We start from the raw sequence: 11,105 nt of genomic DNA on the forward strand, positions 1-11,105 counted from the left end.
GGGACTCGGAGGGATCAGTGCGCGCAATCTTTCACGCTTCTAGATGTTTTAGACAGTGTCGGGTCGGGTGCCCCGGCCAGGGAGTAACACGGTCGGAGAGATAGACCTTGGCATGGCGGCGCCGCGACGGCCGCGGTAGTAAGCAAGACTTCCCAGCCTAGTGCTTTGATGACGTGCATTATGCCTTCCATTGCAGATGTAGATGATTCTATGCGATGCGGCCGTCTCCTAGTGCCACTCTACTCTATCCCTCAAACAAGAAACGCTCTCGTAATCGCCTCCCGTACTTGAACATCACCAATGGCGCCGGGACGGCAATGACGGCAACGAGGGCGAGGAGCGTTCCTCCCCACCCCCAGCCCAGCGTGCCGAACATCTGGGGCGCGAAGATGGGCAGGACGCACGCGACGACTGACCGGAGCTGCAGCGTCAGCACTTATACGCGACGGCGTAGGCGCAACTCACCGCTGTGGCGCCGGCGGTCGCCGCCGCAGAGTAGGGAAAGAAGGCGTCGACGAGGTACGTCTGGATCGAGTTGAAGGCGAGCATGAGGCCGAGGGCGATGAGTGCCTGGCCTACGAGCGGGCCGATCCAGTGCGTCTGCGCGTGCGCCGTCCAGCCAAACACAAACAGGCCGAAGGGCATGATGATCATGCCGAGCTGTGTGAGCACGAGCTGGGGGTCAGCGGGTCGCGTGAGCCACCTACTCACGCGGTACTCTGGCTGCCCGTCGTCCTTGTACTTTGCCGAGAGGCGGCGGTATATCCTGTCCTGGGAGAGCGCGGCGAGCGTCGCCGAGCTGAGGAAGCCGACCGCGAGCCCGAGATACGAGAGCGACACGGTCCCCTGCGGCCACTCGTACGAGAACAGGTCCTTGTACTTGAACGGCGGGGAGCCGAACAGCAGCGGGACGGAGACGAGGAAGACGTAGATGATGCCGTAGATGTACGCGTAGTAGGCCGAGAAGATGAGTGCTACGGGGTTGCGGAAGAGGAGGCGTGGGGGGCGGGAGAAGGCACGCCCGAACACCTGCCGCGCCTGCTCGGACGAGACCATGGCGCTCATCCAGCCGAGGTTGTGGAGTATGCGCCTGGGCGAGAGGCGGTCGAGCAGGCCCGTGGCGTCGGCCTGCGGGTGCTTGATGCGGTACTGCAGCTTCTTGTGGATGACGGGCGCGAACGTCTCGTCGGTCAGGCTGATGAGCAGCATCCAGTTCGCCGTGGCCATGAGCGTCATGGCCCAGAAGAGCCAGCGCCAGCCGCCAAACAGGATCCAGTAGCCCAGCATGCTGCCGAGCACGGGGCCGCTCATCGGGCCGAGCGCGTAGATGCTCACTGGGCGCCCACGCTCTTTCGGCGCGAAGATCTGCCGTCAGCAGGGTTGGACAGGCAACTTACGTCTGCGCACGTCGCCACGCCGAGCGCTGGGCCGACCGAGCCGAACACGCCGCACACAAACCGCATGGCGATGAGCCCGGCCATGCTGGCGTTAGCGGGGACAGAAGGGGGCACCCACTTTGGCGCCGCCGCCGTGCCGATGCAGAAGATGACGAAGAAGGTCTGCGAAGTGTGGTACGCCACCTGGCGGCCGTACAGCTCGGAGATGGGCGCGAAGAGGAACGGCCCGGCGCTGCCGTCAGCCACTGCCACAGCCAGCAACCCACCCAAGGCCGAGGACGTAAAAGCTCGTGACGAGCGTACCGATCTTGCCGTTGGTCTCGCCGAAATCCTTCATGACCGCGTGAATGCCGGGCACGGCGATCGACGAGCCGCACGTCGAGATGAAGCCCGTGAGGGCGACGGTGAGCGTCGTGCGCCACTTGCGCGAGGGGGTCCAGTTGCGCGGGTTCTCTGGGCTGCTCTCGAATGTCTCGAGCGCGCGCGCCGCCTCACGCGCGCTCCGCGTAGACAGCACAGTCGAGCTCTGCTTGAGCGGCACGACGGGGATCGGCTCGGGCTCGTGCTCGTCGAGCTCGTGCGCCGAGATGCTGTCGTCGTCTGGCGGGAAGGGGAAGGTCCGCATCGTCGGGCTTACGGCGCCGACGGGCGGGCTGAGGCCTCCGCGCTCGGCGTCGGGGGTCATGGCTGCGGCAAGAAAAACGCAAAGCCGTCTCGGCTACCTCCTCATCACTGTCGTGTGGCCGGTGCGTAAGCCACTGGGAGAGGGTGGGAGAGTCGGGATAGAACGGGTTTCCGTCGCGCGCAGTCGAGTCAGTCGCTGTCAGTACTTAAGCATGCCAGACTGGGAGATGGAGCGACGAGCACTGCGCCGCAGCGGCATCGCGGCATACATGAATGTTGTCAGCAACAGCCTCGGATCTGCCCGATAAAAGCAACTTTGGAAACGGCCGACCTAGCCGAGCGGTGCCGACTCACATGTCGATAGGCGTGCAAGTTCTGGCCACGTGGGTCTTGCGCGCCTACTACACCAACCGACGTCCACCCAAGTGACGCACTTGCCGGCTAACCATCTCACTGTCGTCAGTGTCCAAGTCTCAATCACACAGCCCGCAGCCATGTCGATGCTGGACGACTGTAAGCTGCCCAACCAGGTCCAAGCTGACCCCCAGTCGTCGAGCATGCCGCCGGATCGTCGGACGCGCCGCGCGTCGCGGCCGCCGAGCGCCTCTCGGCCGTCGAGTACGAGGGGTTCGAGCCCGACGCCAACGAGGCCGACGAGGTGCCGAGCCTCGTGCGGGCGGTGAGTTGCCCCATGCATGTGCAGCGCTGACATTGTAGCTCGAGACCGGCTTCGTGCCCTCCTCGCGCGCGGCGCACGGCCTCGACCCCCTCTTCTCGCTCGCGGTCGTGCAGTACTCGCCCCCGTCCGACATCCTCACCTTCACCTCGGCGAACAACATCCTCTTCCTCGCCACGCACCCGCTCTCGGTCGTCATCATCGACCTGAATAACCCCGCAGAGCTGCTGTCGGTGGACCTGCCCAAGCCCGGCGCCGAGAAGGGGGGCGCCCCACCCGCGCGTGACGTGACGATCCGCGGGCTGTTCGCCGATCCCACGGCTCGCCATCTCATCATTACCACGACGACGGGCGACACGTTCTACCTTCCCATCACGCCTGGAAACCCCACCACCCAGTCGCGCAGGCCGCGCCCACTCCGTCTCCGGCACAACATTACTGCCGTGGGATGGTCGCCGCTTCGCGGGGTTAGCGCCGACGGCAGCGACGCGGCAAAGGGCGACAACGTCACGCCACCTGCCACCGACGTGTTGCTGGGCACGGTGAACGGTGTGGTGCTTTCGCTTCCGCTCCCCCCCACCGACGACATCTTCAAGACGGTCAATCTGGCGATGAGCAAGGGCGGCGAGCGCGACCTCCAGACGGTTTACACCCTCCCTGACGGACAAGCAATCACCGGCATCGAGTTTGGTTTCTGGAACGCCAAATCCAAGCGTGGTGACAAGCGCGCGTGGGTCGTCATCACTACCTTGGAGCGCATCTACGAGGTGCAGGGCCCAGTAACGACGACGATCGCTGGCGGCAAAGGCGGAGGCTGGCCAGAAGAGGTGTTCAAGCCGGTTCGTGAGAGCGCACCAAAGTTCCAGGAGCTGGCGGGCGACGTGCCGAGGTCAGAGTTGCGCGTTCACATCCCCTCGGTTGTCGGCCAGCCCGCGACAGCCCTCCCCGCCCCCGATGCCATCGCGTGGGTTACTGCCGCTGGCCTGTACCACTCGGCCCTATCCAACAAGCCAACAAACGACATTCTCTTCAAGCCGTCCCTGCTGCCGTATCCCCCGGCTCCAGAGCAGAACCCTACACCAGTGTTTAGCAGGGGCAGTGGACGCCAGTCGCCCAGCAAGGCGCCAATACCGCTTTCGGTCGCCGTCACGCAGTGGCACTGGCTCCTGCTCTTCCCCGATCGCGTCGTTGCCATCTCACGCGAAAACGACAAGGTGGTGTGGGACGAGCCCCTGTCCCTTGCGCCGGGCGACCAGGCACTCGGGCTCGCAGCTGACCCCGTATCGCGGACATTCTGGGTCTACTCTGCCCGCGCAATCATCGAAGTGGTCGTTTCGCAGGAAGACCGCGACGTGTGGCGCGCCAAGCTCGACAAGGGCGCCTTCTCCTCGGCACTCGAGTATGCCCGTACTCCGGCCCAGAAGGACATCGTCAGGTCACGACAGGGTGACGCGCTGTACGGCGAGGGCAAGTTCATGGCGGCCGCCCAGGCATACGCAGAGTCGACAAGGAGCTTCGAGTATGTCTCCCTTCGGTTTGTAGATGCGAACGAGCTCGACGCGTTGAGGGTGTACCTTGCTGGCCGTTTGGGAAAGCTTGAGAAGAAGGTGAGCGCATTTGTGTGGGCATCTGCTGACGTCGATAGGACCTCACCCAGCGAATGATGCTCGCTACATGGCTCCTCGAAATCTACCTCAGCAAGTGCAACACGCTCGAGGACTTGATTGCCGCCGAGTCAGCCACGTCGGATGTCGAGAACCTGCAGATGGAGCGGTCGATGGTTGAGGATGACCTGCAATCGTTCTTGAAGGATCACAAGGCGAACCTCGATCCGAGCGTCGTGTACGAGCTCATCCTCGGCCACGGCCGCACCGACCTCTACCTGTTCTATGCGGAGCTTAACAAGGACTACGACAAGGTGGTCGAACATTGGATTACGGAGGAGGAGTGGGCCAAGGCCATCGACGTGCTCAGCCGCCAGGACGACATCGACCTCTACTACCGCTTCGCCAGCCTGCTTATTCGCAACGTGCCTCGGGAAACCGTCGACGCTTGGATCAAGCAGCAGGCTCTGTCACCTCGGCGCTTGATACCCGCCTTGTTGAACCAGAAATCCGAGCCGCTGGAAACCAACCAAGCTGTGCGATACCTTGAGCATGTCATCCACCGCCAGGGCTCTACCGATTCGACCATCTACAACTTGCTGTTGACTCTGTACGCCTCGGATCCCAACCCCGAGGACGGCCCTCTACTCAAGTTCCTCTCGTCGGTCCCCGATGACCCGGTGACGGATCGCCCATACTACGACCTCGACTACGCTCTCCGTCTTTGCAAGACGCACGACCGCATCCGCGCATGTGTTCAGATCTATTCGCGCATGGGCTTGTACGAGAGCAGTGTCAACCTGGCTCTGGAGCGCGGCGACGTCGAGCTCGCCAAGGTCCACGCAGACAAGCCAGAGGACGACGATGCTCTTCGCCGCAAGCTCTGGCTCAAGATCGGCAAGTATGTGGTTCAAGAGAAGGGCGACATCAAGGAGGCGATGAAGTTCCTCGAGTCGACCGACCTCGTCAAGATCGAGGACATCCTGCCATTCTTCCCGGACTTTGTGGTCATTGACGACTTCAAGACCGAGATCTGCACCGCACTCGAGGACTACAGCGCGCGGATTGAAGAGCTCAAGCTGGAAATGGATGAGGCCACGCGGTCGGCAGAGTCGATCAAGGCGGACATTGAAGCACTGTCAACCCGGTTCATCGCCGTGGAGCAGAGCGACAAGTGCTGGCGCTGTCACCAGGGCGTCACGTCGCGGCAGTTCTACGTCTTCCCCTGCCAGCACTCGTTCCATGCCGACTGTCTCATCTCCATGGCCATGGAGTATCTCCCTGCGCCATCACTGCGACGGATTCTGCACCTGCAGAACGAGCTCACGTCGCGGTCGGCCGTTCCAGGCCGCCAGCTCTTGTCCCAGGGCTTCGAAGGCGGCGCCTCAACACCACAACGGCGCGGCAACACGGCCGCTGGCGCAGCAGCGTCGGCTGCCGACTTCCTCCTCGCTGTGCCCGGGCGCAAGACATTGGTCGCTGCTGGCGACAAGCTCCGCGATCTCATCGTGCCCGACGTGCTCGCACAGGCTGTCACTGCCGTCGGTGGCTCTGGCAGAACGCGCAAGAAGCGCGACCCCGACGAGGAGGCCCGTGCCGAGGCGGCGCGCAAGGAGATTGACAGCCTCGTTGCTGCGGTCTGTCCGTTGTGCGAGGGGTCGGTGTCGGCCATCGACAAGCCCTTCATCCGCGAGGACGAGGACCTGTCCGACTGGGCGCTGTAGGGGGAGTAGATTACACATTGTACATAGGTATAATCATTGCATGTGGTGGGGTTTGGGCGGAGCCGGGGTGGCCTGGGGATGTTCATCGTGCCAGTGGAAGACGGGGTGCTCACGCCCTTGACACTCAGGCCACTCTGCTGCATACCTTTTAGATTAAATACAGCCTACAACCCGCCCTACAAGTCTGAAGGCCACGCCTCGTCAATGTCCTTGTCGCCGACCTCGACCCTGGCGCCGTACTTGAAGTTCTGCGCAAGAATCGGCTCGACCTCGGTGTCAAAGTGCTCGACGAGCCACTTGTCGTCGTACTTTGGCGTCCACCCGATCGAGCGGCCACGCTGAGCGTGGAGGTTGACGAGGCCGGCAAACACGAGCGAGTAGTAGAACGGGCTCGTGTTGAGCCTCTGGACGGGGACGCTGCGGTCCTCTGGCACACCGGGGAACTGCTTGCCCTGGGGGCTGTCGACGAACCCGCGCATGTGCAGGTCGGCCGCGACGAGGTCGGCCAGCTGCTTCCAGCTCACGAAGCCCGCCTCGGCGAAGTAGTAGCCGCCAGCCTTGCCGCTCTTGGCGGGGTATCCGCCCGGGAGGGTCGCGGCCAGCAGCTTGAGGAAGAGGTCGGCAATGTCCTCGACGTGCACGATCGACCAGCCCTCGTCGCCGGGGTGCGAGTGGTTGGCCTCGCGGTGGTGGTACGCGCCGCGGATGACGGCGGGGATCTGCACGCTGGTCTGGTTGCCAAAGCCGAGTCCCTTGCCGTCTGCAGCGTGAGCGAGATACGACCGTGCGGGTTCGCGGACTCACAAACAAGCGGCGCGTACACGATGTAGCTCTTGATGCCCGCCTCCTCGGCCAAGTCGTGGATGGCCGTCTCGAGCGCGCGGCCCATGTACGGCGGCGCGGCGGCCGCCGCGGCGTACAGGTCCTCGAGGTCGGACACGGGGTCGTGCCGGCCAAACTTGGACACGTTGCCGTACGAGTCGCCCGACGCGATCTGGTGTGGTGTGAGCGGCGCCTCAGAAAGAGCTCACGGTGATGTAGTGCTTCTCGTTGTCCGTCTGCACCTTTGCCAAGGCGCCGAGGAGCGCGCGCTCGTGCGCCTCGTTCATCACGTCGGCCATGTGCACGATCGTCGAGACTGCCGTCAGCTGCGCCCGCGCGGCGACGTACTCTCGTTGTCGAGGACGAGCTTCTCGACGGCCGCCGCGTCGTCGAGCGTGCCGACCAAAGGCGTGGCGTTGAGCTCCTCGACGGCGGCCGACGACGCGGGGTTGCGCACGAGCGCGTACACGCTCGCATTCTTGAAGTGGTGCCCGATGTCGGACGCGGAGTACTTGTACAGCGCTGTTCCGCCGCTGTGTGCCGCGCGTTAGTGCGCCTCAAGCTGCGGCGGCAGGGCTCAGGCTCACATGTAGCCGGTCGCGCCGGTGAAGAGGACGTTGGTGTGCGGCATTGTGCGAGTGTGGTGTTGCTCGAGTGTCGAGAGTGCGGGTTGTTGTCCCCCTCAGTCCCACGCACAAGGGGTTAAGTACTAGCCCGCGGGCGGCACTGAATCCGACGACCGAAACGGCCTGCCTCCACCCCGCATTCCTGCAGATCGGATTACATCATGAGGCGTCTGGCCTGCAGCCCGGAGTACAGACTGCGCCAAGGCGACCGCCGTGCTGAGCAATCGCAGGCGCGTCGCAAGGACACGGACATGCACTCCGAGCGAGCGCGACCGAGCGCGCGGGCGAGCGGACGCGTGCGCGGCGTGCGCGCCGCCAGCTTGCGGGCGCTTGAGATCTCTGGGGGGTGGCATGTCTGCGTGCTACCCGCCACGCGCCATCTCCGCTCCCCTCCCCGCAGCGCATGACCAAGGCCGCTGGGCAAGCGTCACTGCGCATGCGTACTGCCTGGAATGCAGCCCCGCCGGAGCCGGCGGTCGAATGGCAGCGCCGCCAGCCCCGGCGCAACTCTGGTCCACCATACCTCGGCGACCAAGGCGTCGGCACCGCGGAGCCAAGCCATTCCGCGCTCGGTGGCGCCTGCGCGTCGCCGAGCTGGGCCTCACTTCCCACCTACGATCGCGAGTGCGAGGGAAACATGCATCGCCAACTACAGCAGATCGGTGGGCCCGCCCGGCGGCATTATGCCCCGCACCCGCGCGTGCAGGGAGAAAAAGTCGCCCTCGTACGCCACGAGCCCGGTGCTCGCGACCTCGGCGCCGTCGTTGAGGCCCAGCAGCTCCTCAAGGTTGGTAGTAACGAGGGCGATGGCGTCGCGCTTGGAGAACACGTGCGGCGCGTTGGCATACGCCCAGGCCGCCTCGAAGCGGGTGAGGCGCGTGCTGCTGCTCGCGACGATGCCCGCGAGCCCGAGCCCGACCTTGACGCCGTGCGCGTGCAGGAAGGCAGGGAGGGTGAAGTTGGACAGCGGGGGGCCGGGGAGCAGACGGCGCGACACCCACTCGTACGGGAACGCACGGCCCGGCGCGACGACCACGCCGATGTGTGCGCGTGCGAGCTCGTCGGCGAGCATGTACGACTCAGCGCCGCCGAAGATGGTGAGCTTGAGCGCCGGCGCGACATCGCGCTTGATGCGCAGCAGCGCGCCGATGTGGTCGGCCGAGTTGGCACCGACCACGAGGCGCAGCTTGCCGGTCGCGGCGTCCTCGAACGCCCGCCCGAGCTCGTTGTCCTCGCTCACGCCCTTCTGACGGAGGAGCCGGCGGAGAACGGCGAGCTTGGTGCTGACGCTCGGGTTGTTGTCTGCCTCCTCGCCGTCGAGGTTGAGATGCAGCGCCGCCCGGGGAGTAGTGATTGCGCCGCGGGCGAGTGGGTGCGGTGCCGAGGTCGAGAATGAGAAGGAGACGCCGGCGATGAAGCGCGGAGAGACAAGAGTCCCGGGCCAGGAAACGCCAGTGGTGGTGCCCTCGCGATAGGCCATGAGCGCGCCCTTGGTGCCAAACTGCGCCCCGTCCACGCCGTGGACCAGGACGCCAGAGAGGATATCCGAGTTCATTGCCAGCGCGTCGTACGGCGCCCCGTCACCCGTGCTGGATTCCATGTCAATCTCCTCGTGTCCAAGCCGCGAGCCCGCAGTGATGAGCCCGCGCGTGACAGTGCCGTTCTTGAGGTCGATGTAGGTGGTGTCCTCGGCGACGACGCAGTCAGGACCCATGCACACCACCTCACCATCGTGTACCACGATACGGCCGGGGTTGGTCGCGGCAGTAAGGAAGTCGCCGAGATAGGCCTCCTTGACGTTGTCAAAGAGCACGCGGGAAGCCTGCTTACGGGGCCGGAGGTCGGGGTCGCCGCGGGTCGCGACGTCCTCGGCGGCCTCCTTGTCGTAGCTGCCTTCGCTCGTGATCTCTTGCGCCTCGGCGGGCTTGTTGCCGACATGCGGCGAGACGATCTGCGCAATACCGTCGATGTAGGTCTGCTTCGGCGTCGCGCCCAGTGCTAGCGGGAAGCTGTCCCACACGACCACGTCGGCGTCGTAGCCCTCGCGCACGTATCCGAGGCGGTGGTCCAACCCGGCCGTGTGTGCCGACACAGTGGTCACAGACGACAGCGCCTCGGCCCAGGGGAGGCCGAACGCGTGTCCCTGCTGCGCCTCGAAGACAAGGTACCGGCTGTCGATGGCAGGGTGGTCGCTCTTGAAGGACACCTTGATCCCCGCGTCGTTGAGCACCTTGGCCGCGTACGGGCTCAGACGGTACGCCTCCCGCTTGTACCGCGCAAAGTTTGCAAAGATGGCCACGGCAGGCGTCTCGGGGCCGTACGTCTGCTTGATGACGTCCGGAACGAGGTACGCCTCGTGCGCGTGGTGGAACGCGGCGACGGGGAACTGGAACTCGTTGGTGATGCGCACAAAGTCGTCGATATCAACCGTCTCATAGCAGTGCACGTTGACCTTGACGTTGCCGCGAAGCACGTCGGCAAGCGCCTCCCACTCGAGCGACTGGGGGAACGGGGTCGTCTGCGCGCGCGGGTCCTCGCACCACGCGTCCTGCAGGTCCTTGAGCGCCTTGCCATTCCTGTAGGCCGAGCGGAACGCGTACGAAGACTCCATCCTCACGTTGCCGTACACCCTGGCCGGGTTCTCGCCGCATGCGTGCTTGATGTGCCGCCAGGCGCGGGTACGCTCCCAGGTGCCGTTGTGGACGCGGAACGGCGGCTCGACCTGCATGCTCTGCGGGGTGTTCTCCGCCGTCCAGCGGGGTTTGAAGGTGAACGATTGCCCGCCAATGTTGCCCGCCGACCCTGGGAGGACAAGCATCGTGGTGATACCGCCCGCGATGGAGAGGTTGAACGACGCGTCGTGCGTGTTGAAGCCGTCCAGCGAGCGGAGGAACGGACGAACAGAGCCTTTGAGCGTGTTGCCGTCGCTTCCACCGAGGAGGGCAGGGGCCGACTCGACACCAATGTGCGAGTGGACGTCGACGAGGCCGGGGGTGAGCCACGCGCCGTGGAGGTCTACCTCGTCGGCGTCGATGCCCTCGAAGCCCTCGTTCGAGCCGATGCGCCGGATGACGCCGCCGTCGAGGAGCACATCCGCGCCGTAGAGCACCTCCTTCCCCTGGTTGTTTCCCGTCCACACCGTCGCGTTCTTGAGCCACACCGCCCCGGTGCCGGGCACGAAGCGGTCCGAGGTTGTGCGCTCGCTCGTCGCGGGGGCGGGGTTGGGCGGCGGGCGGCCAATAATCTCGCACTGCTTGAGGCCGTCTCTGATGAAGGGCGGGAGGTTGCTAGGCGGCTCGGGATCCCACGGCCATGCGCGGTTGGCCGCGTAGAAGGCTGTGAGGGCGAGGAGCGCGAGCCCGGCGATGGCGCGCGGGAGGACGGGCGACCTCGGACGACGATGCTTGTCGTCCTCGGCATACTCGTCGCTGTTGTCGCCGCTCTTCTCGACGTCGACGGCGCGCCGCTGCACCAGGTGCGCACGTGTACTCATGGCTTGTGGTGTTGAGAATACCACGACGACGCGTTTGCGGTGATTGAGCAGAAGGAAGTTGGCGTTGGCAGCATGTGGGCCACTTCGTGCTCACCTTCGTGCTGATGTCATTGCGGGGACCCCGCAAGTGTGGACAGTG

General features: G+C 64.9%; 4 protein-coding genes across 4 annotated transcripts; 1 reads left to right on the plus strand and 3 right to left on the minus strand.

Moving 5' to 3' along the window:
• Window positions 1-244: 244 nt before the first annotated feature.
• On the minus strand, window positions 245-2,082 carry Q8F55_003528 (uncharacterized protein; the record flags this gene model as incomplete). The annotated part of the gene is made up of 6 exons (XM_069352070.1): window positions 245-421; window positions 466-675; window positions 712-1,365; window positions 1,398-1,482; window positions 1,516-1,629; window positions 1,664-2,082. 6 exons carry the CDS (start codon window positions 2,080-2,082, stop codon window positions 245-247), a joined length of 1,659 nt encoding a protein of 552 aa, XP_069209488.1.
• A 433-nt stretch (window positions 2,083-2,515) lies between these two features.
• Window positions 2,516-6,025, plus strand: PEP3 (tethering complex subunit; the record flags this gene model as incomplete). The annotated part of the gene is made up of 4 exons (XM_069352071.1): window positions 2,516-2,534; window positions 2,570-2,700; window positions 2,739-4,304; window positions 4,343-6,025. 4 exons carry the CDS (start codon window positions 2,516-2,518, stop codon window positions 6,023-6,025), a joined length of 3,399 nt encoding a protein of 1,132 aa, XP_069209489.1.
• Window positions 6,026-6,201: 176 nt separating this feature from the next.
• On the minus strand, window positions 6,202-7,478 carry Q8F55_003530 (uncharacterized protein; the record flags this gene model as incomplete). Its single annotated transcript, XM_069352072.1, has 5 exons — window positions 6,202-6,785; window positions 6,830-7,019; window positions 7,057-7,163; window positions 7,196-7,380; window positions 7,435-7,478. The coding sequence occupies 5 exons, from the start codon at window positions 7,476-7,478 to the stop codon at window positions 6,202-6,204; spliced, it is 1,110 nt and encodes a 369-aa protein (XP_069209490.1).
• A 644-nt stretch (window positions 7,479-8,122) lies between these two features.
• On the minus strand, window positions 8,123-10,966 carry Q8F55_003531 (uncharacterized protein; the record flags this gene model as incomplete). Its single annotated transcript, XM_069352073.1, has 1 exon — window positions 8,123-10,966. The coding sequence occupies one exon, from the start codon at window positions 10,964-10,966 to the stop codon at window positions 8,123-8,125; it is 2,844 nt and encodes a 947-aa protein (XP_069209491.1).
• Between the last annotated feature and the right edge of the window lie 139 nt (window positions 10,967-11,105).

This window comes from Vanrija albida (assembly GCF_041260175.1).
Source record: "Vanrija albida strain AlHP1 chromosome Unknown contig_3, whole genome shotgun sequence".
In the NCBI taxonomy this organism is placed as follows: Eukaryota; Fungi; Basidiomycota; class Tremellomycetes; order Trichosporonales; family Trichosporonaceae; genus Vanrija; species Vanrija albida.